The 25,886-nt window shown below is 37.8% G+C and overlaps 1 protein-coding gene across 8 annotated transcripts in view; it reads left to right on the forward strand.

Moving 5' to 3' along the window:
* SULF1 (sulfatase 1) overlaps nucleotides 1–25,886 on the forward strand; it is a 122,973-nt gene extending 97,087 nt beyond the window's left edge. For 7 of the 8 annotated variants that reach the window (XM_085324901.1, XM_085324884.1, XM_085324875.1 and 4 more), the window contains 9 exons: nucleotides 7,002–7,218; nucleotides 10,598–10,844; nucleotides 12,580–12,676; nucleotides 12,767–12,861; nucleotides 13,459–13,524; nucleotides 13,991–14,163; nucleotides 18,162–18,304; nucleotides 18,407–18,530; nucleotides 24,276–25,886. In XM_085324901.1, coding sequence (XP_085181027.1) covers nucleotides 7,002–7,218; nucleotides 10,598–10,844; nucleotides 12,580–12,676; nucleotides 12,767–12,861; nucleotides 13,459–13,524; nucleotides 13,991–14,163; nucleotides 18,162–18,304; nucleotides 18,407–18,530; nucleotides 24,276–25,102 — 1,989 coding nt within the window. In that variant the 3' untranslated portion in view covers nucleotides 25,103–25,886. Of the gene's footprint in view, nucleotides 1–7,001; nucleotides 7,219–10,597; nucleotides 10,845–12,579; nucleotides 12,677–12,766; nucleotides 12,862–13,458; nucleotides 13,525–13,990; nucleotides 14,164–18,161; nucleotides 18,305–18,406; nucleotides 18,531–19,372; nucleotides 19,407–24,275 lie in introns of all 8 variants that reach the window. The other variant, XM_085324924.1, reaches the window with a different exon arrangement.

The following is a 25,886-nucleotide window of genomic DNA, read 5'->3' on the forward strand; positions in this document are numbered from 1 at the left end:
AGACTTGCAAGAAGTGTTCGCCGGCTGCCAGCTGAACCGAGCGCTGGCAGCAGGCAGCACGGAAAAATGCTTCGCGCTATGTGTGTTGGTATAACTTGCGTGCCCATGAACTCACACGGAGCTAGCTAGATACAGCACCGCAGCCACCAGCTCCATTTTTGTTCCTTTTTTTAATGCACCTCAGMTCTAGAGATGCAGAATATTGTATTTCCTCCCGAGCAAGCGTATCCCCAAACCGCCCTAAAGAAACATTGCAGATTTGGCTCTGTTCTGAAAATATGCATGAAGACCATACAGTGAGATTTTAGTCAGATTAAGTCTGAACATGTTTAATAGTCATTTAAGGATTTACAGGTAGTCACCAGAGACATGTTGCTGAACCCAAGCATCAGCTCTGCAGTAAATGTGCAAGAATCTTCTGGCTCTAATCCAAAAAGCACGTTATGTTTTCTATGCATATCTCTTACTTTTTATGTATACTTTGCCATTTTAAATTCTAGTGGAAAAATTTAATTTTGTTATTCATATCACTTTTATCACATTATCATATCAGCATTCGGTCAAAAACTTGTCCATTTGTAATGCTAAAAAAACACTCACCATCAATCAACTTACAGATAATATTGTAAAGGAAATTAGAATGTGGCTTATTAGGTGTAGTCTGGTTTGGCTCAAGTATCTATGCTCTCATAAAATAAATATCACAGACCATACATTTGTAAAGGTCAGCTTTATGACCAGCTGCAGAGTAGGAATAAAAACACATAAGCCGGTAAGAGCTGGGTAGAAGTGTCAGATGGCTAGCCAGAAAGTGACAGCCAGACCCCAAGCACCCACTAAAATCCAACTAAAATTATGATATGGCATGTAAGCATCACTCACTGATCCTCTGGTTTCAGAGCAGCCCCCCGACGACTACAGGACTAGAAAGGCCCCAAGGCTGCACATGCGAGGGAGCGTTACCCTACGGGTATTYCGCGTGCTGTCTGCTGCCTTGGCTCATCCTTCTCCATTTTATATCATATGGCACCTATTCAAACAGAGCTACTTATGGCATTCCTGAAGAGAGGCATTAGCAACCCGGTCAGTGCAGATTACTGGGAGAAAGGAAAACATTTTGATTCTTAGTAGTARCAACATTCATTTGTGTTGAAAGCAGTGACAGCTGATCTTATCAAGTCTTCTACCAGAAGACCAGTTCAAGGATGGCTCTTCTTTACCATCCATCCATTGGCACCATCTTTTCATAATCATAATTTAGCAGAGTGCCTATACACAAGCTTAGTTTCTTGCGTATGTGTGCAAGACCATGCATGTGCTTAAAACTAAGTACATAATTAGTGCTTCCTTGAACAACTCCTACAGCTACTGGTGGCTTTAGACACTGCAGATTCATCCTTTCTAGCTGACAGAAACATCATCTGCAACTCCATTGCTCAAGAATTCGTARGAATTGCCAGAAATCATTATATTCTTGGTTAAAATACCATCCTGCTTATCACATGAAGATAAGTTCCTTTTATCTCCAAAGATGATCCTTCAAAGCATGGTATTTCATATTTCAGCCTAAATATTTAATATTTCAGCCTAAATATTTAAGTTTCATATTCAACAGAGGGCAGCTTTTTCCAGATTTGACAATTCTTTAAGTTTAAGCAATTCTTAATATGAAGCACTGGTTCAGTTCTGGATAAAATCCAGAGATATTCCGGTCTGGGAAGATCTTCATTTCCCTTCCAAAACAAGACTATGTTCAACATTATTAGTGCCATCTTAAGAGTGTTCCTTAACACAGATTTTTTGGTATAATGGCACCTATCTGAAGCAATTTTATATACCAAAATTATTTAGACAGAAAACACAGCATAAGCAAGAATCATTTTTAGYGCTGTCTGTAATACTCCTTTGTGGTTCTCTTTTTGCAGAGTTTCCATACTAATGTATCCATTTTAATATAGTATAAATTAAGTTTTCTGCCCCCCGTTAGGAATCTGATTATAATCAGTATTCCTTTTTAAAACTGAACGACTTTTTATAACTGAATTTATCATTGAGCGGCATTGACTCCTATTTATTTGCACCTGAAAGCGGATGTTTATTGGATGAACAGAGAAGTGTATTATGTTGACCTGTAAGAACAGAAGATCTAATGGATTTGGTAGAGAGCACTGTGGAGGTGACACATTTGATGTCTCAACCTAAGTACCTCCACTTCTAGAACTGACAATGCAGTCCATGCATTTTTTATAAACTAGAAAATGCTATAACTATGACATTTGAAATCAATCATGCCTATATGTCAAGAACACAAAATTGTATAGTCTGAAAACTTGCAAGGCAAATTTCCCTTTCTTCCATTTCTTAAACACTGTGAAGTAGCTTGAAACGCCAATTTTAACCCAGTTCTTTCTGTTATTCAATGATTAATTTCTTCCTTCTTTTTTCCTTCAGTTCTGTCYATCTGTGTATTAACTGTCTGTTTTTCACACACAGTTAGTCTCTGCATACATTCCCCCCAGATTACGTTAATTTTTATGTGACAAAATACTTCCCTATCTGTTGAATCACTAACCCATTGCACTTTCAGGAATGCTTCCTCAGCATATGGCTGTATATAAATAATTGTTTTTGAAGATATTAACGTCAGTAAAATTTGGAACTGCGAGTGATATAACAGAAGTTGGTCCARCTGTGAAGGAGAGTTGCAAAATCTGGGACCTGCCCTGGTGGGTAGTGCCTAAACGTGAGGAGGTGAATTTTGCTCCACAAAAGTGAAGCAATTCCACATCTCCTGAGTTGACCTGGCTCGCTGTCCTTGTAAAGCGGCTGCACTTTGCTTTCAATCTTCAAATAACATCACAGCATAAGAACACAAATTAGTACTTCTAGGAGCGCTTAGAAGCCTCAGGCGGGAGCAGGGCTCTCGACGGCGGTGCGGGAATGCGCAGGGGCCGTGGCCTTAGCCCGTAAACATTTCTCAGTATTCAGGTCCGGTTCAGCAGAATTAAACTGTTGCTGATCTGCGCTATTTACCATAACCTACTAATTACAGAGCACTTTTCAATATGCTCCGTGGCGGGGCCTCTTTGAACAGCTCAGGGAGAGCAGGAACGCTCCTTATTCCAGCAGCCCAGCGCTAAAGCAGACCCCCCCGACTGGTATTATCACGCCAGGTCCCCTGACGCGCAGCCAGTGCTGCTGATTCCTGGTAAGGTGGTATGCACATACAGCCTGCCACAGTATTTTCATCTAAACCATTTTTAAACTGAAATCGTACCTTTTTAAACAGGAAAAAGAAAAAAGAAAGTAGCTCCTACAGACATGTTTAAATTCATAGAGTTTTCCTTTTCATGCTTTATTTTAATATCCCCCAGGCTGAGTAGCAATATTCAAAGTTAGTCTTAAAAAGCATCCGTTACTAAAATGAAAAAGCACCTGTAAAAATATTGCAGCTGTGTTATATTTCCGGCTGCATGTTTTTTAAGRGTTTCATAGCTTTGTGATAAAATCTGACAAGATATTTAACACTAAAGTACCTACTGCAAAGGCAGCATGATTGCACTTCATAGAAACCTTTAGCTTGCCTACTGTCGAGACACCTTTCATGAACTGTCTAATTAATTTCCCTCGTATATGAGGTAGCAGCAGCTCTCTCAAAGCTGTCACAGTCTGTTAGCTAAGCAATGCTGATTTGAAGTCCTGTGTAAGTGGGCATTTACAGTGCAGCAGACCACAATGATTCACACTGAATGTATATTTTTTACGCCTTGGTTATTTTCCGTAATGAAATAGACTTATTTAATTTTAGGGCAGTGGTACAAAGTGCTCAAGATGAGGAAATTGCAGCCCTGGTGTAGTTACCGCACGGTGCGGTTACACCGGCTCTCGGCGTGGGATTTCAGGGCCCCGTTGGTGCAGGGTGTTGAGTTTGCCCTTCCCTCTTTGCTTCCTCTGTGAAGTTAAATTGTGGCAGAAGGAAAACCTGGGCAGAGGSGAACAGTGGTGAGATCGAAAGAGTTGCTGGAGGGAGGGTGATAAAATGAGGTGGAAGAAGGGAAAGGCGAGTCAACGGCAGGAAAAAAGACGGACGCAGGTTGTGCTGCACAATGTGACTGATATTATCGTGTTGCAGCCAAACGGCAGGGTCCTGCTTTTCCTCTCCTTTTGCTTTTTGCTGTTGTTGTTGTTCTGAATTAGCTCTTTCTCCTCTTAGTGAGGGAGAGAAGAAATCACCCCAGAAGCCCTGAAGTGAGCCTGCAGCCAGACGCAGGGTGAGGACGAGACTGTCCCTTATCCCTATGGCAACAGCGAATGGCTAGATCACCTTAGGTGTCTTGTGAAACATCACTAGGGGAAGGAAAATAAAAAGGGGGGAAATAAGAAGCTTATAGAATTTAAAATTTAATGAAGATACATTTAGTTTGTGTATATGCTGATGTTTTCTTTTCTTGATGGAGAGATTGAGGACCCAGAAACCTAACCGAATACATCCTAGATTTCCAAGAGCAGTTTGGTATTCATAGCGGGAAGGAAGGTAGAAAACAGAGGAGGGGAAGGGACAGCACATCAGTCAGAACATTCTTTTATGTGCATTAAAGCATTTTATAGATCTTAAGATGAGAAGAGAGACCATTATGACTTACTGCATAATGCATGATCCGTTCATGATTGCATTGGCATGGGCAGAGATTCAGGACAGTTAGTCTAAAAATTCCATTTTAGAGTTTTAAAGCATCTTTATAACAATACTTTTTAAAGTAAAAAAAAAAGGAACTAAATCACATTTAATCCCTGTTTTAAATAGAGAACTATCATTGGTTCGTACTAGACTCAGACAGTCTTGTTTCAGTGTTAGTCATAATACTGTTAGAAAATGATCTAGATGACTATTGAAGCTACTTCCAGAGCTGTTAGTACCTGTCATTATAATTAACGTTAGACAGAGAAAATGCTTATTTTACTTTGGAATGGTACTTCTGAGTACCATTAAAAGCTAATGCCATAAATGTGTAAGTGTAACATACCCAGTAAACACAAGAAATCAGTGCTTATACTACAAAGATCTTCTCTTCTTCTTCCACTATAGGAAAAGTGCGCATGATATTGCAGAATTAAATCCAGCAAAGTGTTAYAGCTCTCAGATACCTCTACTTGTTGATGCTTACATAGAAAGCCTGGACATAAGTGTGATTTCTCAGAATACGGTCAGGTGTGAGCATTGCTGTTTTGCCATCAAAGCCGCGCCAATACACAGGCAAGATCTGTGAGAGCAGGACCCATCTTCTAGATCAGATTAGGCTAGAGTGTGCACCTATGGTGCTGTGGGTCAGCCTTGAGCTAGTGGAAGAGACTTACTTGAATATATCTGCCCTGATATTGGCTTCTATTTCAAAAATCCCGGTGGGTACTCCATTAGGACCAGTATCTATCTAGCTGTCTTACTGTTATCAATGAGGGAAGAGAAAGAGATGCAACCCCTCCTGGGAAATGGAGAAGGACACCGTACAGGCAAACTTAGCTCAAGCTGGAGCTGAAGGGTTCCAGATGCCAGCAGCGCTGCCGATACCGAGCTGCGTCCTCTGCGCTGCCCGGCACTACTTCGTTGCTTTGTACACAAAGTCTGGCCACTGCGGCTAAGCGTTTCRAATTGTATTAAAATTATAAACGAACATAGCTATTTCTAGTTTTCCCTTTTGTTATTCAGACTACAACGGCTGCTTACCTCACAGGCTGCTTACCCTGGTCCCGTGCTGTGAGCACCAGCTACCATCCAGAAGCTGAATATGGCAAGCTTTAAGCACAGGCAAAGGAGCTCTGAGCTGTCAGCACCTATCCATGTAAAACCCAACACTTCCTTTTAGCTTTGTTAAGATGGTTCAGTGTGGAAGGGAAATTAAAGCCTCAGCCGCTTTCTCATTGGAAATGTGAAGACAGTGGGATCCACTGGAAAAATCCACCGGGAATCTTCCATTTGGGTTCAGTGATGTTGCTAATTGAGTCAGACAGGCGTTGTGCAGGCAAGCTGCGGGACCCCCCGCTTCCTCTCGCCCTCCCTCCTTTGCTCTGATACTCGGCAYGAATGCAAAGCCATTTACAGGTACTCCTTCTAGCCTGCATCTCTTTTTAATCCCAGGTCTGATGCAAACAGCAGAACTAGGTATCCTGAATAGTTTGCCTCTGCTAATTTATTTCTCCACTATCTCTACAGTTCTTCCCGTCTTGCTTTTCTGGGAGTATTTAACACACTGATTACACCTGTTGGGTGCAATAAGAGTGGGTGGACATAGTATGTTTTTGCTGTTATTATGGTTTCATGCTTCTTTCTTCTCACATAAAACACAAAAAATACAGTAATGTTTGCATTTCTGAGTGGCGTGGTTTGTGGGAGCACGTGTTAGGCTGCAGGCCCTACCTCTGGCCTCTGGCAGGGAATGAAGTTCCCTGCTGTTAGTGCTCTCTGTATTTTTGTACAAATGATACCGGCAATTTGTCCTCCTCTTTTCCAAGAAACCATGCAGTTGACCTAATCTCAGCTCTTCTTCATCTATAGGGATTTTTTTCTTTTCCYGCGAATCGTGCTAGAAATTTCAAGTCACAGAGCAAAGAAACAATGTTTGTTTTTTCAAAGAAAAAAATAGTTGGTGAAAACAGCCTTGACAGCTGTACCCTGTGAGTCGGTAAATTAAGACTTTTTACTTGCTTCTTTCATAGATGTGTTTAGTCTAGATGATCTTGATCTATATATCTTTTTTGGCTGGGTTGTATTTTTTTAAGGCAGATTTGCAGTGATTTCATTCAAGCTTATGTTTGCCTACGATGAGAGAGATGCTGAGAAGAATGTGAGTGAATTTAGTTTGCTAAAAGATTTCCCTTCTCTGTTCATTATTTAAGGAATTGTTTAGATTTTAAAGAATTTTTCCTCTCATGTTTTACAAGCCATCTGAAAGTAGCAGGAGTTTGGAGCTCTGTTGGGAAATCATCTTTGTTTCCTTCTCTCACAGAAGTGGCAGTGCACAGAGGATGCTTCTGGCAAGCTTCGCATTCACAAGTGTAAGGTGCCTAGTGACATACTTGCCATCAGAAAAAGAACACGCAGCATACACTCCCGGGGATACGGCAGCAAAGACAAGGACTGCAACTGCGGAGACACTGACTACMGAACCAGCAGGACCCAAAGAAAAAATCAAAGACAGTTCCTGAGAAACCCTAATGCACAAAGTAAGTGTGTCTTGGATGCTCCGGAGAATGGAGAGGGAAATGGCTGGCAGAGGGTTGGTTTACTGATATCCTCTTGCTTTCACCTCTGTGTATAATGAATGAGTGCACCTGTAATTGGCAGTCAGGCTCTACATAATTGCTCCTGTAATAATAATAGCAAAACTTATCCCTTATATCACAGTCAGGAATTTTCTTAAGGCAAGTCGTGGTGATGATTCTTTGGTGCCACCTATCGCGCTGGCCGAAGATAAAACCTGGTGAGCTCCGCTGAGGAATCAGAGCCCTTATTTGCTAAGATTGCCAGAGCATCTGGTATCTGAGTGTTCTTGCACCATTAACACTGAATTTAAACGTTATTTTATGATATCCCAAAGATATCTTTTGCATGAGGCATGTAAGTGCTCTAACTGTCAGGATGAGATGCTGCTGCAGCTTTCAAGTAAGCCTGTCCCAGGATGCCCAAAAGGGAACAAGTTAGACTGTAGTGGCCTCTAGTGGTTTGTGAGCTGAAGAAATGCAAAAGCAGGCTTTAACGCAGCAGTACTTGGATTTATCCCTGCTAAGGATTTATAGAACAGCAGCCTATTTAAAGAAGCCCCTTCACAGGAACAAGTATTTTCATCTCTCTGCCCAGTGATGAAGTGAAGCCCTACCACAATCAAAGCTGATCTGGATTTCAGGGGCTTCGCTCCAGAGCAGGCTGTATTCWCCTGTTCTCTACRCAGAAAACTAGGTTGTGCAATGAGGTAGTGACAGGACACTATAACAGGGAGCTTGGGTAGTTGTATGAGAAATATAAAAATGCTGCACAGAGATCTATRAAATAAGAAAACGATGGCAGTATAATTCAAAATATATCCAGATTTTAATCCTCTACCACTCTGTTTGTGAACAAGAATCCCTGGTATTCTTTGAACATCAACCACAGTGTTGTCTGCCTTGAGTTGTCTCACTGTTCAGACTAACTGCTTCCTTGACATAATTTCTTCCATTTGCTTAATATGACCTAAGGAACATAGTTGTGTGTGCACCCTGACCTCTGCCAAAAAGTCCATGTCACAGACTGCTGAGGTCATTCTTAAACTGGGGAATGTACCACGGGTGATATGTTTGGGAGAGACACCTGCTGTGTACCTTGGAAAGAAAAGGTGTTACCAGAGTACTAGCAAGAGCTGAATGGGAATAGTGGCTGGGAGGAAGCGATCTGGTGGGAGAAGGCTAGGAAGGAGGAAAGGGACAAATGGTGTGGAAAACATCAGAAGCAGGGGAATCAGACAGGGTCCATTTGTTGTGCTTTTCTCCGTTACAGGTATTCTTACTCTTCTTCCCTCCTTTTCCTCCTCCTCTTTCTCCTCTATATTTCCTTAGTGCTCAACCAAGCAGAGCAGAGACTCATGATGCTAAAACATTGTTTGAGGGGATGGCTAGTTCAGACCTCAGTTTGTAGATAACACTAAGATAAGATTCTAAAATATTCCAAACTCTTTCAGCCACTTGATTAGTTAGTACTATCATAACAGACCATAACCATGCCAGAATTTGTCCTATCTGATCCTATGAATCTTTCTGCATTGTTTTATTAAAGATTATAAATCAGAAAGATGCTTTGAAGCTGTAGTTTCTCTTCAGAAAGGTGAATATATTCAGTGACTGACTGGTATGCCTTTTTTCCACCTGACAGCAGTCRTCTGCTGAAACAGTTTAGAAGGATAGGGTGGTTTGAATTAAACTTTAAATAAGACTCACTCTCTGCTCTGCTAAATGATTCTTGCGGCAAAGGTTCCGTATGAGTCTCTCAAAGGAGCTAATAGAAGAACTGCGATAGACTCTGCACTATCTGTCAAAGGCAGTACCTGCTTAGAGCTCTCATTTTATTCTGCCGCAGTACCTATTCTTAGTTGTTAGGCTACAAAGATACACTTGCCATAGACACAGCTAATGGACACTAATGCCCTATAATAGCTTTTTACAAGCTGATTTGTGTATTCGAGGGCTTTTGCGTATTTTTTTTTATGTCAGGGCAAAATGAACTTTGGTGTGGTGTTGACTGTCAGTTTTATCAGCTTGATTTGAGGCAAGTACATTTGGCAGAAGAGGTAGAATGTGTAAGCTCTTCCAGGCTGAGCCCAAACAGGTATTCTTATACATAGCAAAAGAAACCCTCAAAGAGTTAATTCTGTTAGCTAATTTCAGTCATATTCAGCTGTACTTGCAAAACTCCAAAACAATAACTAAAAGAGCCTACTAAATTCAGAGCTTTTCACAGGTTGTCAGAGTCCCATACTGTCTGAAAAGGTTCTTCTAGATATTTGACACATGGAGGGTGTATTGTTTAATATTAAAATTTACTTCTTTGAAGATATTTGATGTTATATAGGATTTTTGATTTAGCAGAGCAATACAGTAATATACTGAAATCACAGTAMAAGTGTAGGTTACATTTAGCAAAATATAGSAATTGCAGTATACATTTCAACCACAATATCAGTGTGATTCCTGTTACCTGTCTCTATAATATGCTCACCGTCATGATGCTGCACATCCCCAGTCACCAGGAAGCAATACATGAGTTGAGGCCAGCTCAAGCCTGTTGCTCTCTTTGAAATTATTTTGTTAACTGTTCAGTTAATGTATGCGCTTCCCCCTCATGCTGATCTGGCTAACTCAGGGACACATGGACACTCTTTTGATGAATTCAAGGAGAAACATTTACACAAGCTGATCAACTCAACTGAGGCGTAGTCAGTTGATCCATTTAATGGACAGAGCGTTTATCTAAAACACAGGCCACCCTCCGATCCCTTTTGTGCTGAGCTAAAGTCAGCTTTCTGGGCAACAGCTGTGGTTGCTCAAACACCCTGCATTATCCCTGAGCTTCAGGGGCTCTTTGCCCGTGTCCRTCCTCGGAGCCACCTCCTGTTGTGGGGGTTTATCGGTCGGTCACATAGGTAAAAGTGATCAGGCGACTCACCTCTTTCTAGTTCTACAATGCAGCAGGTTTTTGGAGAGCTATCGCTTAGATATATAGATTCAGAGGATATCTGGTTGTTTCAGTGTCTRTACATATGTATATACACTAATACGATGGACTCTTGCCTTTTTTAGTGCCTGGCTTTAAGGAAGAAAAGGTATTATCATCCCTTTGAAAAATCATTACTGTTCTAAAGCATAAGAAGTCATATGCCAATTTACAGGTGGATAACTTGTGGTGCGACACTGACTTATCAAAAAAATCATTAAATCAATCTTTGTAGAGCCAGGTAAAAATAAGTTGCATTTTACTGAACAGTGTCCTTGCTCTTTATGATATGCTATGTGTTCATGGCATGAGTCATGTGGATATGTATATACAAYCATGAATATTTATTTTCTTTGTTAGAATACAAACCACGATTTGTTCACACTCGCCAAACCCGGTCCTTATCTGTGGAATTTGAAGGTGAAATATATGACATAAATCTGGAAGAGGAAGAACTGCAGACATTAAAGACTAAAAGTGTCACCAAGCGTCACAATGCTGAAAATGAGGAAGAAACAGAGGAAATTGATGGTGCTCCTGGTGACTCAATGATTGCTGATGGCACTGATGCTATAGGTCAACCTAACTCTGTCAGAGTGACACACAAGTACAACTACTTTTTCTATTTTTTCTTAATCTTTTTGTTTTCTAGTTATATTCTATCTCTTAACTTTTTTCAGATTTTATATTTTCAGTATATAAGAATATAATTCTTTTGCCACAGATGATTTTAGATACAGCTGAGTAGTACTTGTTATTAAGTAGAATCATTTTACTTAAGTGTCTATATCTGAAAGAGAGGAATCTAGTTTATGTTTTATCTCTGAGGAGGAGTAGGCATCTCCAGAGGGAAAATCATCCTCCATATCTAAATATGTGTCTTATGGTGGATTAATCACCCTTTGAGGTTGACACTCCTGCTCTTCAGTATAATGCCTATGCTATTAGCTTAGCGTAGAGGCCTAAATTTTAGCTGACTGAAATTAGGAGAAATTAGGCCCATTCTAAATGAGGACACAACAGATCAGCTACTTCATCTTTCTTGAAATTTAGTTGTTTGCAGAYGCTAATGTTAGCTAAGATACATTAGACCTGTTTATTGCTGAAGAGAGTAATGATCATTTTTCCAGCCTGAAAGATGCTGAGATTTCAACTTTTCTCTCTACCTTAAATATGAATGAAAAGGTAAAAATYTCAAAATATTTTGAGTTTTAGAAAAGTGGTATGATTGATCTGAAAAGTCTCTGGAAACAGTCAATACAAATCTTATATTTTAACTTTTTATCTTGTTTAAGATAGAAATAAAATTTCTCWTTCTTTTCAAAAACATCAAGGAAAACATAAATGTTAATTTTGAATAAGTAAAAATTATTGACATTGATCACTTCCAAGTGTGGAGTTAAGAAAGTCCTAAATGGCTTTCTGAAAAAGTGATTATTTCTCAATAAGTAATTTTGTCTTTTACTGTTGCCTTCAAAATTCCTGTCCTGTGACTGAGAATTAAATATAATGGGAGAAGATGGGAGGAGATAAACTCCTRAGTCTTCCTTATATATTATTCTTCTCAAAAATTATAGGAAGCAGGGCTGGGGAACGAGGGGAAAGGATGTGTCTATAAAATTGGAATTATCCATAATTAAGTAAATTATATATRTCCATATGGAGCCTTTGAAAAGCCAGTAATCTGCTAGACTTTCTATCTCAGTTGAGCTCATTAACCTTCCAAATGTTTTTTTTTTTACTTTTACTAGAGCTGTTTTTCTGAAAACTGTTGTGATTTTTTTGTGATTGCAACCACTTCATTATTTGAGTGCTCTCTTTTTTTTTCACCTCTTATTTGAAATCTTTTCCCTAACTTTAATCTTTATTGATGTGTTGATTTTATATTGATCTTTACCTCTTTGACTTTGTGTTTCATTCTTAACTGTTTTGTGTKCATGAAAGATGAGTCACATTCATGTGGCAAGAACATATTTCTCAGCAGTTGGTGGTTAAATGAGCAATGRCAATTTTGGTTAACGAGAGGCTTTGAATTCTGAACAGATTTTTATTTCAGTTTTATTTCTGATTGGATTAAAAACCTCTGACATAGTATTGTCATTGCATTTTTGCTTRGCAGGCAGACAGCACCTGCTGTAGATGTCAGATTTTTTATTTCGATGAAAAAAAAGATTGAAGCAATTATGAATAATATCAAATCAGCAGGAGATGTTGTAGAGTCTATTCATTTCTTAACAAAGTTTGATGAAGAAATAATGAGGAGTATTTGAATAAACAAAAATGGAAGGCAATTGAGAAGCCGTTGATCTTCTCTTTTCTATTTGTTAAATTTGTATCTACAGATGTTTTATTCTTCCAAATGACACTATTCACTGTGAGAGGGAACTGTACCAATCAGCCAGAGCCTGGAAGGACCACAAGGCTTACATTGATAAGGAGGTAAGAGGCATTTTAAAATCTGTTCCAAGTGAAGTCTCTGCACTGCTACCTTTTCAAAGAATAATTCTGACTCAGAACTATTCACTGTAGATCGAAGCTCTGCAAGATAAAATTAAGAATTTGAGGGAAGTTAGAGGACACCTGAAAAGAAGAAAACCAGATGAGTGTGACTGTAGTAAACAGAGGTAAGACATGAYCTTCAGCAATACAAGTACTACAAGTTCATTAGGCTTATACATTTTCCAGGTTTTCTGAGATGGAAAAAAAAGAACATTAGCTCTTCTGTATTTACTACTGCTGTAGGCTTAGAGGGTACTCATGGCTGAGGTTGGCCTATTCAGGTGTTGTCCCCAGTCAGGGGAAGGAAAARTACTGAATCTAAATGTTTCTACTCTGAATTCCTATCTGGAGAAACTCTTGATTCTGTTGACTTAAGAAGAAATCGAAGTTAGCCATTCAAAGACRTTCAAGTGTCAGGGTGTGTATCCTAATTCAAGGGTGCTGAAAATGAAAGGAGAGCCGGATCCACATTTTAATTAGATCCATTTGAAGAGTGGAAGCTATTACAAATCAAAGGAAGATGYGTGYATGAATTTTAAGATTTCGAGATAATATGTTTGTATTCTGYTAATATATYTAACCTTCCCCTATTGCTATTTGGTAATTATTCTATATAGTTCAAAAAATATCAAGAAATATATATATTTGTTTTGTTTTTGTGTTGAAAATRTATTGTTTCATGGCTTGATAACACTCAACCTTCTTAATAATTTTGCCTATAGCTTTTATAACAAAGAAAAAGGGGTAAAGGCCCAAGAGAAACTCAAGAGCCATCTTCATCCATTCAAGTAAGAATGTTATCCACTTCTCAGTCTCTCAGCTTTTTTTTTKTGTGACTGTAGAAATGTAAGATTTTTTTTGTAGTGGAGGGAGGGAGGAGATGAGGGAAAGGTCATATATGCCAAACTGTTACAAGAAACCATCAGTAGTTTTGAATAGCTATGTGAAAGTTTATGAACAATATTTTTAAAACTATTTATTGAAATGGAAGGAATTAATCATTTCAGAAGCAACTTGACTTAGCAATGGTTAAAAAAAGCTGAATGCATCAGTGCATCATTTTTCAAATTTACTGAAGAGAGCACACTGTCAGAAGTGAAGGGGTAGAAGATGAGCTAATAGAGGTAGCCTTCTGAAGGACTTAGTTCCCACCAGAAAACCTTTAGAAAACTTAGTTGCTAATTGCTGTCGTTAGCTGGATAGGAACCTAGGAACCTCTCCTTGGCGGTTATGCCTTCCTTTCTCTCTGAACAGAGAAGCAGCCCAGGAAGTAGATGGCAAACTGCAGCTGTTCAAAGAGAATCGTAGGAGGAAGAAGGAACGAAAAGGGAAAAGGCGCCAGAAGAAAGGAGATGAATGTAGTCTTCCCGGACTGACATGTTTTACCCATGATAACAACCACTGGCAAACAGCCCCATTCTGGAACTGTAAGTCTCCTGTCTTACTTCTACGTGCTAATGTTAATTAGGTTCATATTTGCTGTGTAATATAGTTCCCTCTTCATGAAATCAGTTGGAACATTATTTTGAAAAATTGGCACTTAACAGTGCTGCTTTCTTAATTCGGTATTAAGGAAGAATTGCACTTGTATGTGCTTGTAATTGTTGCGTTACTTATTTATGCAAAATTATCACAGAACGCTCTSTGCTAAATGCTGCAGAAACAAATGAGAGGTTTTGTCTAATAAAAATTAAACTGTCATAACCTGCTATTGAGATTTGTGTCATCTCTTGGAGATCAAGATGGATGAATATTTCACAAGAATTCTAATGGAGTTTCCAGTCTCGCAAGKCAGGGAGGGTAAGGAAGGGAAACCCAGTATATTAATTCGTTCTCCATCTGTGTACATGCTATTTTATATATGCCTTTATAATGAAACTAGTCAAATTCTGACCAGTGCATGGGTCAGCAGAACTAAGTATCTGTGATGAGTTAGAATTAGTGTGCTAGAATTAGATGATTCCTATACCCCACATCCATTCTCCTTTGGTCAACATGCCCTGAAATAAAATAATTGATCTTGTCATTTTGCTCTAAGATAATATTCATATAATTATCTACAGGACTTCTATCACTGTTACACATCGTATACACCTGTCTGAAAAGTTCTAAGCCTGGTTGTAGAACAAAGGACTGTTCTCTAAAAAGACTGAACAAAACCTTTTACTTCATTTGCATTATGTTAAATCAAATTCTTTTGACATTTTAACGTTAACTGCAGAACTGCTGGTTCTTTGCAGGTTGAAGGCTTTCAATGAATAGTCATCTAGGATGAATGACAGGGACAGATACTCCTTAAACGTAAATTGTTGGAGCRCTGCAAAATTCAGTAAAATTATGATAACTTGGTCCAGGCTGCAGATGTAACATAGGTCTCATGACAGTAGAACAGGAATAAAAAATAAAGTCTTGAAATAGTAATTCTACACGTGTGCTCTAAGGAATTAGTTTTGTAAATATTTTGACTAATTCCATAAGCATTATAGCTCAAAGGTCATGCAGGTGATATTGCAGAGAAGTTTATTTGAACTTTGAATCTTCCACAAACGTTTTAAAAAATTTTTGCAAATCCATTTTTGTTCTATGAGAAATGCTTCATCAGATTAACRTTTTTTCACTCAAATCAAATTGTAAAATTTGATATTCAAGAGCTRAAGTGTCTCTCTAAATTAAATCATTTTTTTGTTTCCTCTTGCAGTATGTTATGTTTATAGATGAGAGATTTATGACCAAAGATTTTGTCGCTAATCCTTTTTGTGACTTGACTAATACTGCAAGGRGTCACAAACTTGAGCACATAAAAGATGTACTTTAATTTTGGCATTTTGATTTGTAAATGTGTCGTAGATAAATTTGCTTATTATGAAGAGAAAACAGATACTATTCCTTATGAATTCTCCCYATTATTCCCATTTTTGAAAGTATGCAATAGCACAACTGTGGAATGCACACCTAGTGCATAAGGATAAAATGTTATAACTAGAAAATAWTTTAAGAAACTTTAAACTTCAAGTGTAGAGCTAATCATCCTTTCTGRGTCATGCTTCAACATTTATAGGTATTCAGCATTAACAATGCCTTTCCCATCATCCTGAAACTTTGCTGGYAAACAAGGAAAAGTTGTTGAAAACTTTACCTGCAAAAAATTCAAGATTCAATGATGATTAATCTAACATGTTGATATTTGATCCTTTTTTGCAGTGTAGAAGCAGAAAAATAACTAGGAGCAAGTATCTATTTGGAGAAAGATGTTGTCTGCCAGTGATAATCTGTTCTTGTTGTCCTATCATTTCTGCTAATATGCTTTTTTACATTTTAAAATGTTCCTAGAGCAGTTTAGTTGCTATCTTAAAAACAAAAATCAGGCACATAGCAGCTTACTTAGTTAACTATGGAGTCACAAACAACTATGAAAAGTAATCTCTTACTATTATGCATTCTGACAACGGTCCATCAACAGAAATTGAGTAAAAAATGTCCATCTGACACGGTCCATAACTGAAAGAGGAGCTAATGTAYTGTTGATTTAGATTACATGGATACTAAAAAGGGCCCAATACTAGTGGGCCTATACTAGTTTTATGAGGTTTGTTCAAAGWCTATTAAGACTATTACAGAAAGTCACTGGGCTAATTAACTAAAAATCTAAGGCACCAATAATTTAATTCCAATAATTAATTAATAATTATTGGAATTAAAGAAACATTCTTCTAAAGTAAAATTTTGTTAGCACTTTGTTTTAAAATAATTTACAAAGATTGCAAACAATCTTAAAAATATTATGTTGAGAAAAGTTTGGAGAACTGCTCTTGACACATGGCCTATTAAAAATCAAATCTTCTGGTATTTGTGTTCTAAACTACCAATCATCTCCTGTTATTCTGTCGACTAAGCAACAGTTAGTTTACTTTTTTTCAACAATAGCRACATTGTTGAGCCCTCACGTAATAACCCTATGAATGTCTCGTTAAATCTTTGGTGTTAAAAGAGCCATAAAAGATTCTACGAATAYGTTATTACCCAGTCTTGTACATCTCAGTCCAGCAGATTTATTGCAAAGCTTCATTGCCTTACTACCACATAATGAAATGTTTCTTGTATGTGTCAAAGGCAAGTTATTGCAGATAACATCTTATTTCTATTTTCGGATAGACATCTCAGATGCTTAACTAGTGGTACCACTGCAATTGCCATCAATAATGTCAAAGCTGGTGATAAAATGACCTACAGTCACTTTAACTGTGAGTAAATTTTGAGAGGCATCTAACCTCCTTCACCTCAGTGACTGGATAACTTTATAGTACCCACAATATGATCTCAAATAAAAAGACACTTTAAAGATGAAGTAGCCTTGAGTCCAGATGGCTCAGTTCCAGTTACTTGGAAGTTATTCAGTACTGTTAAGGTTTCTTTCACTTGTTGTCTCATTGTGGCCAAATTCTTCAGTCATCAAGCAGTAGTCTCAGGGTATGATTTACAGGAGCTTCCATCTTATTTTGCTGTAAAGTTCTTACACTGTCCTGATGCTGAACTCAGAAGGAATCTCCTTCTTTTCAGTTYCACCGCAGAGCTCTGACATCTTCTCCTATGATCTCTTCTGTARCTTATAATGCACCAGGGACACCATACAACACAGTCTTGTAGAAATYAGGCTCATTTTTAATGTAAAGATTGTTAAGTCCACATGGAAAATACCACAGTATTCTGCTAGCACCTCTACCGAGAAGAAATTAAAAGAGGCTAGTTTGCTTACATATTTCAAAATCTTATTTTTGCACAAAATAATCTGTGAAGACTGAATAAAATATGTTTTTGAGCAGATGATAAGCATTACCCTAAAATACATATCTGCATTTTGTCAGGTGAATAGCTCTCCCTACTCCACTAACTGTGTTGACTAGATCTTCATTTCCTCTAATGAGGGCTTAGACGCTTACCTCACATGTGACACCTGAATATAGGTGTCTACAGTCTGGGGTGGAATCCTGTCCTAGGTTTCCTCAGATTGAAAAGTGAAAACAGTGGGGAATTCAGCTACACTGCCTAGGATTGTGCTACAAAGGTTTGCCTGAGTAATCCAGTTTCCTTCGCCTAGTGAATAAATTAAAGGATTGCAGTTCAAAATAAAGTCTAGGTGGTTACCTTAAGGAAATCTCAACCCAGTAAGGGGCAGTTTTTCAAAAGGCAGCATAGTATTACCCAGTGTAGCTATCGCTGGTCTTCCTTCCTATCCTGCTTCTTCCCTCTTCCCTGCATTCAAGCTGCCAGGGTTTGTTTGGTGTTTTTCATGAGAATCTAACTGGTCATTATTAGAGAAAATTGATGTAGAATTCAAGTACATAAAGATCTACAGATGTTTCGCTAGTAGAAGAAAAAAGCATATTATTTTTTACCTGAAACTAATAACTTTTTTCTTTAATTGCAGTGGGCTCTTTTTGTGCTTGCACAAGCTCAAATAACAACACCTACTGGTGTTTGCGAACAGTTAATGACACCCACAATTTTCTCTTTTGTGAATTTGCGACCGGCTTCTTGGAGTATTTTGATATGAACACTGATCCTTACCAGGTAAATCCCTTTCCCTCTTACCAGCTAAACTCCTCTATTTTTTTAGGGTTTTTTTTTTTTTTTGTTAACAAGTGTTTTTTTCCTTCCATTTCTCTTTCTCAGCTGACAAATACAGTACATACAGTGGAAAGAGGGATTTTGAATCAATTACACATACAGCTAATGGAACTGCGAAGTTGTCAAGGTTACAAGCAGTGCAATCCAAGGCCGAAGGGACTTGAAACAGGTACAAGAAAAATAGAAGACAGTGTTTATTTCCATTTCACTGGGTTATTTTCATCTCCTTAAATACTAATTGGATCCATGAAGTCTCACTCTTTTAAGCATTGCTCTTAGTAATTTGGAATGATCCATATACATAATCCTAAATAACTGCATGACCAGAAGGCTTCTTTGCAAGTTTGCACAGGTTATTCTAGACAGATATTGATGATAAAGAACAACATTTGACAGAAATTCATAGTCATAATTCTTTTCTCTCTTACAGGGTTTGTTCTATTTTAGTCTTTGCTTCCCAGTAGCAGTTGCAGTATTGATTCTTGTGTTTATTCTGATTGCTGTCTGTCTATGTGAACAACCYGAAGCTCTGCGCTACAGCTGAGGCTTAACATTGCAGACTGCTAATCATCACTAGTCCTTTCGCTTTCTGAGGAAAGCAATATTTCTTACAAGAATCTCAGAATATAGAAATAGGGCATATTTATACTTTATAAACCTGGGATTTGCTGCGCTTCATTCCTATTGATCGAACAACATGATTTTTACAGGAATACTYCGTTCTACATATTTTATATTATTACACCTCTGTGTTTCTTTCTTTGGCTACAAAGATTAATCTTTTTTACTATATCTAATTGTTTGGGGGTTTTATTATTTTGAAAAACTGTGGTTTTTCAGTTCTTTTGTATAAAACTTCCAGGAAATCTTTGTTGGACTGCAGCTCTGTCTTTATTTAACACGGTACATTTCTTTTTAGGAATTAGATGCTGTGCATGGAAAACTACATTGTGAATGGTTTTACAAGTTCTAAACACTAACAAAAGTTACTCTTGTATTTTCCTATRTCAGGAAATAAAGATGGAGGAAGCTATGATCCACACAGGTATCCACACTTTTTTATTCTCCTCAGCAGCTTCTTTCCAAATAATTGCATGATTCCAGTCCATTTCCACTAATGTCTATATCCTGCCATGTTGCACACAGCATAGCTTTTGATGCATGCATTTTCTAACTACTCTACACTGAACTCGGCCATTGTTTTTTTAGCTCCGCCATTCTGCATTTAACTTAGCTCATTGTCACAGCAAGACTTCATACAGCTCGTATTCCATGCCTGTATTTCTCAGACGTTTACCTGGGGAAAATGACACAACAAGAATCATTTCTTTTGGGGTGTTTTCCTGCTGTTGGGTTTGTTTTGTTTTGTTTTGTTTTGTTTTTCCTGTTTTTTTATTTAGGAAGACTGTACAGCTACTTTTTAAAAGTAAAAGAAATGTAAAACTTTCTGAGGTATATTATCCAAAGAGCCTGATCAAACTACAGAGGTAAATTAAAGTCTTCTCACTGGCTTTAGAAAATGCTGGCAGATGCTACTYTAAGCAAAAGCAGGGCTTATTTTGAGCAGCATGTGCTCAGAAGCCAGCAGGAGACAATTCACTGTGAGTGTGGCAGAAACACAAGGCTTCTCTGGGTAGCGGKGACGATGCTTTCAGACCAGCTGACACATGCAGAAAACTGTACCCCAACATTTTTTTAAAAGCCCCTAATATTTGATCTGGGGAAGAGCAATTGGCGAGATTATTTTTAGTTTCTAGTGCTTGAACCTGGGTATACATAAAAGACTGCTGTTTGTAAGTATATTTGCCTTATGTCTATGTTTATCATGCTAACCCCAGTTACTGCTGCTGATAGAGGAACCTGTCAAACATAAAGCAAAAGCCTGAAGAGAGTGAATAAACAGAGGTCTTAACAGTACTTGTATGAAGGGATAGCAAACAATTTGGAGGTCTCTCAAGTGTCATATTTAAGTCTATATACAGTTTTATACATTTTCATCTCCATACTCTTTGGTGAAGAATCTCCTGAAATACATCATTTGCCTGAGTCAGAAATTGGACCTAGAGAGTAAACAGATCTGTATAAAACTTTTCTTTTTATAGGGATATCTGAAAAGAACCTTATTGCTAACTCCCAGCAGCCAGGGAACCATTAAGATAATGTATTCTGGTGTTTCATATGATAAGCTGGATTTTTTTTGTAATATCCCAGGTGTTTGCACTGTTTGCTACAGCCTGGTAAAAACTGGTTACTGCAATGACAGAATATAATTCTTATTATATTCTTATTACTATTTTAAGTCATGCATTAGAAGATTTCCTTGTAATCATTCCTAATTTTAACTACACATCTAACAGAAATGGAGTTTTTGAATTGCATGAAATAATAGAGCACACATATCTTTAAATTATACCGTTACCCTGTTCAGTAATTAAAACATTTTAATCTTTGATGCCATCAATAAAGAATATTCTACTGAAATAAGCAACAGGTATATTATAACTCAAGTGATATTGCTGTGTGCTGTTCCATTCCACACGCCAGCTTCTCAATGTGCATAGGTGCCTGGATGTAACATTCTGATTTGAGCTGCATCTTGGTGAATTTTCTTTTCTAAAACCAAAAACTAAAAAGCAAACAAGAATCATTTCTTAGCAATCATTAAAAGGCTCTCTTAAAGGATCCATTTCTTGAAATCTGCACAGAAGCCAATGGAACAAGAAGGGGAAAAACCCTGTGCTGCTAAGTCATCTGAAATAATCCTTAGGCTTCCTTCAGATTGCTTAGTACCTCAGCTCAGACCCATTTGCAGTAAAGTTTCCTGAGTTAGTACAGTACTAAAGCCACTGCAAGTACAATATTGGGACAACAGGCCCGTATGGAAACAGTCAGCACAGGGCTGTTTGTTTCATACACAGGAAGAAACCTTAAGCGGGGCAGAACGTGTGACACGCATGTTCTCTGATGGACACAGCCCATGACTATAAGCATAGTGACAACATGGTGTGTGAGTTACACATCTCTCCCCTCTCCTGCATGGCTAGGATTTTTCAAAGCCACCATGGAGCTGATTGTACCGTCTTGTCTTCAGTCTCAGTAGTGATATATCCAAATCCCTTGTTAGCTTTGAGACAGCACAGGTGGCATCATGGGATTCCGGGGTACAATAGCTGGAGAATGAAGTTGAATTAATGCTTGGTTTAAAAAAAAATATCTAAAAATGTCTTATTGTGAATAGTTAACAATTTTTCTCTCTCAGGTCTATGATGTAGCTGACTGTTTGACAAAATACTGATAGGGGAAACCACTGCCATGCAGTTATGCATATGCAACTCATCTGCACTTTCTTATTCCATATTTTTATAATGAGATTTCTTACAAGGGAAAACTTTGTCTTTACTCTCCCCTTACCTCTCTATACTTTGATTTCAGTGTGAAACTTTTCACACTTACTGTAAGTAAAGCTGTGGAGTGACCTGTTCAGACAAACTACAGTCAGCTCAAGTGCTTTAGGACGCTGCTCTCCTATCTGTTTACACSCACACGAATTATCTGCATTCCTTGTGTTTAAACAAATTATTTTTTTCTGCTTGACATGAAGATCACAGACTAATTTCCAGTACCTTCCCAACTGTGAAATTTCCTGGTCATCAATGGTCAAAGTGGGACTGCAGAAACACAGTGTGCCCACTAGAGTGGAAAGAAGATCCAGCACACAGGGCTGCGTAGCTCCACTTCAGGCTTTGGTTAGAAATGCAGTGAACTTCGCGAGTCTCACTTCCCTGCAACACAGCCCTGTCCCTCTGCTGTTGAAGCTAGCAGAAAACCCTACTTGATAAATTTGTATATACTGGAGATTTTTGGTCACTAATTGTTCTTAGCAGTTTGTTTTGTATAAGGCTCCGACTTGGCAGTGACAAAATTTATGAAACTATGAATAAAAGTAACAACAGAGCAAAATTTAAATATTGTAGCATTTATAGCCTTACCAATCTGAGCAGGTTTGGTGACCAGTTTCCTCAAAAGTACATTTTCAGAYAGCAAGATTTATTTCTTACTTCTGTTCCTCTGTTATATTGGATGGTTTTTTCTCAGGAAAAGATTTATGCATAATTTGACTTACGAAGATGGCTGTGATGTTGCCATTACCTGATTTTCATTTCTGATGTCTTCTTCAGAAAAGAAAAATAGCAAGACTTTGTTTTGTATCTGTCCTCCTAGATCCGAAATGCAGGTGTGATTACCTGTAACAGGGAGTTTACCAAGCATTTGCCAAGCCACTCTAAGATACAAAACCATACTTCTAAGGAAAATAGATATTTTTGGAACTTGTTTTTAAAAAGCAAAATATTTACAGTTGTACATTTTAAAGTATTTACAGTTGTTGCCTTAAGTGAAGGAATATCAATTAATATGAAACACTCAGGTGTTTCCACATGCAGAAGGTGGCCCAACCTTTCCTGACTCTTGTGGGAGTGGAATAAAGCCCCTCATTGTAAGAAAATCTCAAGGTTTTTCTGACCAAGATAATTTTCTGGGGGACAAATTCTTTACGCTATGAAATTCAAAGCTAGTAATGAAGCAAAGAATATAAGCTAAGATGTCATATCTTCTGTTTTACTTGAACAAGGAGAAAGGGCAAGTTAAAATACAAACAAATTGAKGGATCCATTGTCAAGATGAAGGATCCAATGTAAATAAATATTTATACTCAAATAAGGTTCTTGGACTATAGGCACTTGAATTTCCAAGGTGATTGGTACTGTTTTACCTGCCAGTATAATCTCAGAGAAAGAATAAGTCATTTCACTGAATTAATTACTAAATATTGCCTACAAGATTGTCAGTGAAAACCAGTTTGTCATTTCCCCTGAAATGCTTTTCCATTACCAGATCAGTTTTACCTTACAGTCCACTTTGTGGGTAAAATCTGTGGACTGAACACAGCCTGTGCAATGAATTAAATGAAATAGTGGTCTCCATCAGTTTTACTTGTCAATATAAAATGGACTTTACGTCGCATTTAACAATCTGGGTCACTGTAGCCACTTTTACAAATGGAAATTGGTTTCCTTCGTGTCTTTATTTTTTTCTGGGTATGATCAATATAAAATCCAACTCCACTGCTATTTACAGAATCACATCTATGTTCCTTATTTGGACATACTATTCAATAAATCTGTTAGCCATCTGCTTTGAAAACTTTAAAAAAAGAACTAACAAAAATAAGCTTTAGGAGATACTATATCTGTGTATATTTTAACAATATTTTAGATAGTGGTGCAGTTCTATAAATTACAGTGCTATTTCTTCCACGTGCTCCTTATAAACAGAAATTAATGTATACAAAGTAAACAAAAAAATACCTTTAACTATTATTTATTAAAGACAATTACCTCTTGTACATCTGACACAAAAATGTGACTAGCTGGTTTGTAGACCATGTCTCCGAAGCTGTCTAGACACTAAATTCCTATGGGCTTTGTTGAGGTTCTTGTCACTAATGGCTCTCAGAATTAGTCCTGTCTTTAATACTTCACTGTTGTTTGTCTAACGCATATTTTGGCAGAGCGTTCATGAAACGCAAATGTGTAATAAAGTAAATTTTGTGCCTTGAAATATCAGAAGAAAGGTTTATCTCTGAATGTCATCACAAAGTCCCTTTAGGCCAGATTCTGCTCGTTTACAGCCACTCAGCCCAGGGATGTAGCTGGAGCTTTGTAGCAGGAGTTGGGAATGCACCTGAGGCCAAAGGATGGAAAAATGATGGAAATGGAAAATATTTTACTATTTGAGCTATATATGTTATGAGTAGCAGTGCTTTTCAGCACATTGGAAAAGAAAGATGCATGGAAGCTTTACTTGCACTTTTAGGCTGGTGTTCACCATTAGACTTTATTCTTTCTTTTAACAGAGGACAGTTATGGGATGGATGGGAAGGCTAACCTGCCAAATTTCACTGGTGACATCAACTGGCAAGGACTGGAAGACTTGTACAGTGTGAATGAAAGTGTATATGAATACAGATACAACTATAGACTTAGTCTGGCTGACTGGACTAATTACTTGAAGGATGTAGCTAGAATGTTTGCACTGCTGAACAGTTATTATGAGCAAAACAAAACAGACAAGACCAACACTGCTCAAAACAACGGGGACATGGAGGGATCATCTTCTACACCATTTACCTTGGCAGAAATGACTTCAGCTGAGGAATCGAGCGGCCTGACTGCAGAAGAGYTGCCGCTTATTGTGCCAACGGACTTTGCAGCCGTAGCTTTGAGCACATCGATTTTACGTCAAGAGAGGAAACTTGAATTAAACAATGCTATTCCTGAGAAAAGTAGTTTGAATGATGCACACTGGAGAAATCATCATCTAGTTGAAAAATGGATGGAGGATAAAGAATCAGACCGTTTTGATATGGATTTCAGTGGAAACGGTTTGGTAGAGTTGGAGTCCAGGCATAGCTTCATTCTACAACCCATCAGCATTCTTCAGAAAGACACCCATCAGGACAGTGACACTATGAAAGATATGTACGAAGATCAGCTATATCTTCCTGTGAGGTCTGATGAACCCGTTGTTCATCAGGCTGTCGATGTATCCCTTAGGAATTCATCTATCAGTACCCAGGAAACAGAAACTGTTTCGAAAAAAATGGAACAGAGTCTTGCAGGGGAGACGTCAGCAATCCCAAATGTAGAAGGCAGTGCCTCGTCTCCGCTCTCCTTGGATTAGATTAAGTTGTAAACCATTAAATAAGTTCTCCTTATTTTTTATTAGCAAACTAATAAAAATAATCATGACAACTGACATTCCATGTTTATTGTAGATACATTTTGCAGCTAAATTGAGCCCAATTCAGTATCATTGTGTGTGTTGATTGAATTCACACACATCTGCTTTCACAGTAGTTCTCCAACCTGGGAAACAAGATTTCTGGTTTTTAACAAAAGAAACAGTGTTAACTTTCTAATGCAGTAGCACATTCTCTGCAAGCTAAAAATTATTTCCTTGAAGAGGATTTTCAAGTTATTTTCTCAGTTCCCAAATGATCCCACCATGAATGAATGTTTCAGTCCACACAATCTGTCTGCATAATGTATTTCTGATAAATTATTTTAACCACTGGAATTTCTTAATGTCATGCTTTTGAGCGAAATGATGTTGCACTTTTAAAATCTGTATGCCATACCATTTATGAATCTAATACTTYACATGTTCTTAGTTTGCTCAGTGTCTAATGTAATTCTGAAACCATTAAATAGATTGACAGGAAAGAGGTAATCAGCATGGACTGTGGAAACAGATTATCTGAATAATATTTTAGCAAAAATATTGCATGTTTTGTTACTTTGATTTAATTAAATTTATTCTCAGACAGGTATGGCTAATGATTGCTAACTGCAGGAGGATTTGTTTAAATTGGATTGTTTCCCTATATATTGATACTGTCAGTATTAAAAATCCATGATTTTTTAATTTTTTATTGATATTGGTAGAAAGGTTTACATCAGTACAT

Source organism: Rhea americana, unplaced genomic scaffold, assembly GCF_003343005.1.
Source record: "Rhea americana isolate MKP2758 unplaced genomic scaffold, rheAme1 scaffold_121, whole genome shotgun sequence".
Lineage (NCBI taxonomy): Eukaryota > Metazoa > Chordata > Aves > Rheiformes > Rheidae > Rhea > Rhea americana.